This window comes from Carlito syrichta, unplaced genomic scaffold (assembly GCF_000164805.1).
Source record: "Carlito syrichta isolate Samal-C Ts95f unplaced genomic scaffold, Tarsius_syrichta-2.0.1 Scaffold118119, whole genome shotgun sequence".
Lineage (NCBI taxonomy): Eukaryota > Metazoa > Chordata > Mammalia > Primates > Tarsiidae > Carlito > Carlito syrichta.
The window spans coordinates 332,700-340,227 of NW_007062215.1; the positions used below are offsets into that span (position 1 = coordinate 332,700).

The following is a 7,528-nucleotide window of genomic DNA, read 5'->3' on the forward strand; positions in this document are numbered from 1 at the left end:
GGGGGCGGGGGGGGAGATGGTGGAGGGATGGGGGGCGGGTCCCCTCAGCTGAGCCCCTTCAGAGCGGGGACCAGACTCCCAGAGTGGAGGCCGCCTCTCCCTCAGCCTTGTGCTTCAGGACATGCCTTCAGCAACGCTGTCACGAAAGCCTGCGGGTACGAGATCGGGGCCCCCGAAAGAGGTCACCCAAGACTGCGACACGGCGAGGTAGAGCACGGCCTTCCTGGAAAGCGCTGCCACGCACCTCCCGCGGACAGAGATGCGCTCGCCTGAGCACCGACCAGGAGGTGGACTCTTCCATGACTGCTGGTGTCAGGGTCCAGGAGCCCGGCCAGCCCTTGAGCCCGGCACATCCTGTGCCCAGAATGGCTGGTGTGCTGCTAGGAAGAAGCCGAGCCGCGCTATATTAAGCCGTGTGACTTCCTCTGTCCCCGAGGCGGCCTGGTCACCGCATGGAATGTGTCGCCTTGGGCCACGCACGGATGGAATTGGAAGCCCACTCTGACCTCGCGGGTCCCACGCCTGAGTCTAGGGGCTCTCTGACAGTTCTGAGCTCCCTGGACTGTTCCGAGGGGTCATGCTGACGAGACACTGGCCACATGGCACGCCTGGGAAGGAAGCCCCGCCCGCCTGCCTGCACACCGGGGCAGGCAAGCCCGCCAGGCCCCAGCCGAGAGCTGGATTGAGACGTCGACATCCACCACCGCCCGAGCAGGTCGGGCAGGTGTGGACACAGCAGATGGCTCGGGAAGAGCCTGGAGCCCGCAGCAGCCCTGGTTTCTGGGGATCTCCTGAGGGGGCCAAGAACTGACCTTTGCTCTTTTTTTTCTTCACTTCAAAAGCTTCACGGGTACAAACAGTTTTTGGTCTGGGCGTAAAGTGCCCCCACCGCCCCCACCTGTGCATCCTGTACCCGACAGGTGATTTTCCATCCCTCCCCCTTCCCCCACCCTCTGTGTCTCCAGGGCCCATGACGCCATTCTCGCTGCCTCTGCAGACCCTCGGCTGAGCTCCACTTACAGGGGAGACCACGCGGTGTTTGCTTTTCTGTTCCTGCGTTAGCTCACTCAGGACCGCGTTGCTCCGTTTCCTCTGAGTTGCTGCCAAAGACCACCCCATTCTAACCTCTGCTCTGGAAGCCCAAGGAGGCTGCCGAGAGGACTCTCCCTGTGGACTGGCTGGGCCGCGGACACGCCCTCCCTCAGGACGCAGGACTTCTCCAGCGCCTGTGAAGCCGCGAAGCCAGGCCCGCCGCTGTGACGGCTGTGCCCCCACAGCCCTCCGCACTGGCCAGCCACGTGTCTGCCTCTGAGATTTCACTAGTCTGTGTGGGTGGACACTTACTGGGCCCATTTTGCAGATGACAATACCAAGGCACAAAGCCATGACGTGAGCTACCAGGCCGGCAGCAAGTCCTGAGGCCCAGGGCTGAGACTCTGGGAGTCTAGCCCTGCTCTGAAGGGGCTTGGCTGAGTGGGCCTCTCCCCCAGCCCTGCCAACTCCCTCCTCCCTACGGTCGAGGGGGAGCCCCCAGCAGGGCTGCCCCACCCCCCACGTGCCGGTCTTCCTCCTCATTCCCCAGGGAAGGGAGAGCCCCATCTGGTCCGTGGGGTCTGTCCCCGGGGAGTCGGCCACGAAACGGCCACCCAAACGGCCCAACACTGTGGCCTGGGGCACGTGCCGTGAAGGGAAAGGCTGAGCTGTGAGGCTGCCGTGGAAATGGACGCAGCCGGGGAGGGCCTTTGGGCCGGGGGAGGAGGGGAGTGTGAGGCAGAGGAGGGTCTTGAGAAGGGGGATGCCAGGCGGTGCCTGTGAGGACCCAAGGGTGGAGGAGACTGGGAGCTGGCCGCTCAGGACTCGTGGGCAGAGGTGAGGCCGGTTCTTCAGCCCTGGAGCCGCGGCCCGGCGGGCCGGAGCAGCGCCCCTCTGACCTCCATTTCCTCCTCTGCCCTGGGCGGGGAGAGGGAGGGCTGGTCCGGTGCTTCTAGGGCAGAGTGAGACATGGGTCTGCAGGCCTGCGAGGTCACCATCTCAGACGTCGCTTGCCCCGAGCCTTTCAGGAACTTGGGATTCAAGACCCCTGGCGCGTCCTGCCAAGCGCTGACTCTGCAGGGCAAGCGGTCCCTGCCTCGGAGACAGGGGCAGTCTGCCGTGTGGACTGACCGCTCTGCCTTCTCTCTGCCAGGGACAGAAGGGAGACCGAGGCGTCGAGGGCCCCCCCGGCCAGCCTGGGCCTGCTGGCCAACCTGGCCGCCCGGGCCCCCCAGGACCTCCAGGACCCCCGTCTGCAGGTAAGAGCCGAGGCTGCGGGCAGGTCCCTGCCGCTGCCCCTCCTCCCCAGAGGGTGCAGGGAGGCTGGGCTCTGCCTGGCCTCTCCAGGTGGAACCCGTGGCGTCCTGACGGCCCTTCATGGCTTCCCTCACTGGGCTTCTCTGTGTGAGAGATAAACGCTGTTCTGCGTGTTTTTGCATTTGGAGAACATGAAGAGGAAAGGGAAAAAATTTACACCGAGAATGTCATTCATACTTAAGGTGAAAATGAACAGGCACATATTTCGTCAGTGAACACCTTTTTCTAGAAAAACCTGTCTGACAGCTCTAAGCCGTTCTCTTAAACCTAGAAGTAAAGATGGCATTGCAGATCTTCTTGCAGCACGGTGACAAGGTCCTTCCTTATGGACACACATTGAGCATGGAAGGACATCTCTAAGGTGACGTGACAGAAAGCCAGCTGTGGGGAGGGGGCGGGAACAGCCATCGGGGTCACCTCCCTCACTCTGAGCAGCTAAACTGCGGTCCGTTCTCCGTCAGCCCACAGTGACTGAGCTTTCACAGCCGTCGCCTGGGCAGATGGCAGTTGCCTGTGCAAGAGTCTGTCCTCAGTTATACAAAAGGAGTCAAGGTGATTTTTTTTTTGAGTTGGAGTCCCACTCTGTCACCCAGCCTGGAGGGCAGGGGCACGCTCCCGGCCACCGCAGCCTCGACCCGCGATCCTTCTGCCTCAGCCTCCCAAGTAGCCGGAACTACAGGCACGCGTGGTACCACGCCCGGCTAAATTTTTTTGGTTTATTGTAGAGAACCAGGTCTCACCAAATTGCCTGGGTGGGTTGTGAACCGCAGGCTCAGGCGATTTGCTCGCCTCAGCCTCCCAAAGTGCAGGGATGACAGGCTGAGCCGCCGAGCCTGGCCCGGAATCCAGGCAGTTTTTATGCTGACTTTTTTCTTAAAGAAATGAAGACATTTTACAATTCCATGGTGCATTCTTCCCCACCCTGTGTTTATGGGAATATATTTGCAGACACATGATGGGATGGGACGGACTAGAGATGTCACCTTTTGTTAGATCCTTCTGTCTGTCACCTTTTGTTAGATCCTTCTAACAAAACGGAAGCCGTCTCTGAGACCCCCGGGCTGGGAAGCTCTGGCCTGGGGTGCTGCGGGGGCTCTCGCTGCTCCTCCAGTACGGCAGGAGCGCATCAGGGAAGTCCCTCCAGCCCCGGCCTGCCCCACTCAGCTCCGAGACTCCCGCTGTCCGAGTCCCGTGGTCCCTGTGCCTGGGGACCACCGCCCTTGAGCCCAAGGAATCCGGCTCCACACCATGTGTCCTGAGACGGGTGTCTCCGCCTCGGCACCGCCTCCTTCGCACCCGCTTCTGAGAAGGCAGAAAGGTGGATTTGTCAAACGTCACCTGCCCTCAGCAGCGCGGGAGGCGTGGTCTCCCCGACACACTAGGACACACACTGATGAGCAGGGTGACCGTGTCTCTCGCCGCGCCCATGGGGTGCAGCCTAGGCCACGTGTCCACACTCCACAGCGGTGTCTGCGTGCACTCCGAGCGGCTGGAAGGGTCCTTTCAGCTGGTGCCCGTCCTGACTCTGCACAGTAGCCCGTGACCCTGAACTGCCAACCCAGGGACTGGCCTCGTGGCCCGGACACGGGCTAGTGCCTCTGAAGGCTCTCTCTCGGGCCTCGGGAGTCTGGGGCTCGGGACGTCGAGTAGTGGCCCAGGGCCTGGAGCGGGCGGGCAGCACACCGGCGGTCTTCGCCGTGTCCGCTGGGGCGGCGGAGGGTGGAGGGCAGGCCGGGCCGGGCCGCTGGCGGCTCCCTGGGGCCGTGTGTCCTTGCTCCTGGGGGTGTGCAGCCCACCCTCGGCCACCGGCAGAGTCCTGGTCCGGTGGGCCCCTGCCTGTCCCTCCACCACCAACCATTCAGAGGACACCCGCCTCTGCCGAGCTGGGCCTCTTCCTATGGCCTGGACATGACACTCCTGTCACCTCCTACCGTCTGCAAAAACCCTCGCTTGCTTCCTGCAAAGCTGCGCGGCCTCTGAAGGTGGCTGTGCTAGCTCCCCTGCCTTCTCCCAGGCCCCTCCTGAAGGCTCCAGGGTGGCTCCCAGGGCACAGATGGAGAACCGGGTCCCAGGCTGCAGGGGGGCTGCAGGGAGTGGGGAGGCCAGGAGGCCAGGCAGGGCGAGCTCCAGGCCCGCAGGGAGAAGCAGGCAGGGTCGGGGCCCTTTGGGAGCGGGGGAAGCAGTGGAAAGCTGCTGCGGCACTAGCGGCCGGTCCCCTGCCCCATCCTGTCGGAGGCCACCCTGGTCTGGCCTGCGCTGGGGGAGGGTAGGGTGGAAGCCCCTTCATTACCCAAGTTGCCGGGAAACGGGCTGCGGGTGAGGAGGGAATAGTCCAGTCCCACCCTGGGCAGATCCTGCCTGCACTGGTCAGGGCTGAGAATCCACAGGCACAAGAACTACCGGCTTCCCAGGCGGCGGGGTCTTCTGCGAAGCGCAGGGTCAAGCTGGACGCAAGCTCGGGCCACGGCCAGGGCAGTTGTGGGGTCCCCACGCCCCCCGGGAGGCTGCCCCCGTGCCCCTCTCTTGGCTACAGAGCCTTCCTCCTTCAGGTCCCCCAGCGCCTCACCTCCCAGAACACCCCTGGGCGGGTGGCCTCTCTGGGCCCTCTGAGAACCTCAGGACGCAGTGCTGTGTTCGTCCTTCTTGCTAGGAAACCCTCAGTACGAGAGCCCCGCGAGCCCGCTTCCTGCGCACCGTCAGGGCTCCCACCCGGGTGCTGGCCCTTCCCACGGGGCCTCCTCCCCACTGGGGTCCCAGCCAGATCTCCCCCTGGGGTCACTTGATGTTCCGCCCTCTGGACCCGTGAGCCACTGCGTGTCACCACCAGCCGGCTGGCCCCGACTCCCGTCTCCCGGGAGGAGGAGACTTCCTTGCTCTCTGGCCCCACCGTCCCTAGCGTCCTGCCGGGCAGCCCCCACCCTCGGGCCTTCCTGCTGGCCAGCGGGTGACTGCCAGCCTCTCCCCAAGCCTTTCCTCTCCGGGAGTCTCTGGCCTTGACTCGGCCAACAGACACCAGCATTCCTGCTCCGTGCCATGCCCTGGGGGGGAACAGGTGCCAGCCCTGCCCGTGGGGAGAGCCACCCTGGTCAAACGACCCCACAGGGCCCAGGCTTGCCCACGGGGCAGGCACATGACACAGGGAGCCGTGAGACTGTGTTCAGGCCACCCGGTGGTGTGAGGACTTGAAAAAGCGCCCCCCAGGAAGTGATGCTTGAACCCAGATGGGGGGGGGCAAGAGGCACACGGGCCGGAGCAGCGGCTGAGGCAGGAGGACCACTGAGGCCAGGAGTTCAAGACCGGGTAACATGGAGAGATCCTGTCTCCACCAAAAATAAAAACTAAAAAACAGCCAGCCATGGTGGCACACCTGGAGCGAGCTACTCCGGAGGCTGAGGTGGGAGGATCACCTGAGTCCAGGCTGCAATGAGCTACGATCCCACCACTGCACTCTAGTCTGGGCGACAGAGCGAGACTCTGTCTCAAAACAAAAAAGGAGGCTCCTGGGATGGGCGGGTGGATGAAGGGTGAGGGGAGGGTGAGCTGGACAACCGGCCCTGCCAAGACACTGCCCTGACCAGCGGCTCTCCCCGCGTGCGTGTCGAGTGCCTGTAAAAGTGTGGGTGCCTCACGCTAGGGGAGCGTGTTTAAGCCTGGATGCCCAGGGCTGTTCTCAGAGGTCTCCCTGGAACCATGCTGGTGTGTCCTGCCCTGGGGAGGCCCCACAGCTGCCAACTGCTGGGAGGAAGTCTCCTGGCCGCGTCTCCAGGACACGCCCTGCTTTTCCTCAGAACCCGAGAGGGGCTGCAGGCTGAGCCCAGGCCAGAGTTCTGTGTTCTTCCAGAAGTCAAAGAAACCCACAGCCCAAAGTTGCTCTGTGAAGACCCCACGTATTTAAAGTGATGAAAGTTATCTGCCAGCCGTTTGTGTCCGCAAGTAGCACTTCTAGGAACGGCCTCTACAAAGAGGGGGCCTGTTTCTCCCCAACAAAGAATCCGCTTGGTCCAGCCCTTGCGGCACTGCCAGGCCCTTGCGCCCTGGTGTGCCTGTGTGTTGGCATCTCTGCACACTGCTTCACGGTTGCACCATGGCTGCGGCAGTGCTGATGCCACGTCTGTCTCCAGGGCAGGAAGGAGGGGAGCCACGTCTCCTGCTGGCTGTTTCCTGCTGCCTCTGCATCTTGGACCGCGCTGGACCGGGGGCTTCCATACTTCCTGCCGCCCCGTCGTCACCCTCCCTGGGTTGCCTGACTCTTCCTCAGCCCTGGTAACGCGGCCATCTGTTGCCTCCTAGGACAACCTGTCGTGGGACCCAAGGGGGAAAGAGGGCTTCCCGGGCCTCCAGGACGGTGTCTCTGCGGCCCCCCGGTGACCGTGAACAGCCCTTCCTACAGGGAGTCCGCGTCCGGGCCTGGCTCTCCGCGAGTCCCGGTGGTAAGGCTTGCGGGTGCGTCTGGGGTGCTGCCGGGCCCTCGCCCAGTCCCCCGGCTCCGGGGGACTTTCTCCCAGCACTCGGTCCACACGCGCTGCAGGAAACTGGACATGTGGCAAAACCGAAAGTCTCAAGCAGTCCACCTGGCGGGGTCCTTTTGGGGCATTTTCTTTGCTTTCTTTAGGAATCACTTTAAAATGGTTGAGATTACTTTGTATAAAAATGCTGCACTCCCGTATCTCAGCTGAAATCTGCTGTGTTTCCAAACTCTCCAAGTATCATTTAAAACTTTTTATTATAGCAAAGGTTAAATAAGCGTAGAAACAGAATAGAGGAAGGAGCCCCTGAGTACTGTCTGGCCAGCTCCAACAGGGTCACCCACGCTGGCCCGTCTCCTGGCTTCCTCCTGTGCCTACTGGCGTCTGCCTGCCCACCCGCCCTCGGGCTATTTCCAAGGAAACCCTGGGTGTCAATATGACCATCTGCCTGCCTGCAGGTGTGCCCCTGCGGCCTCGCCAGTGGCTTATGCTGGGTGTCTGCAGGGCATTCCCAAGATTGCACCCACGTAGACGGTGTCGGAGCACTTGACTATATGACATCGCCTTTTTTTTTTTTTTTTTTTGAGTTGGAGTCTCACTCTGTCGCCCAGACTGGAGTGCAGTGGCCGCCCCCGGCCACCGCATCCTCGACCTGCTGGGCTCCGGCGATCCTTCCGCCTCAGCCTTCCAAGTAACTGGAATTACAGGCGCTC

At 62.6% G+C, this 7,528-nt stretch overlaps 1 protein-coding gene across 1 annotated transcript in view; it reads left to right on the forward strand.

Moving 5' to 3' along the window:
• The window catches only part of COLQ (collagen like tail subunit of asymmetric acetylcholinesterase), a 28,861-nt gene that overhangs the window by 18,128 nt on the left and 3,205 nt on the right, over positions 1-7,528 (forward strand). The window contains exons 12-13 of the mRNA XM_008047919.1: positions 2,186-2,291; positions 6,640-6,779. Coding sequence (XP_008046110.1) covers positions 2,186-2,291; positions 6,640-6,779 — 246 coding nt within the window. The remainder of the gene's footprint in view (positions 1-2,185; positions 2,292-6,639; positions 6,780-7,528) is intronic.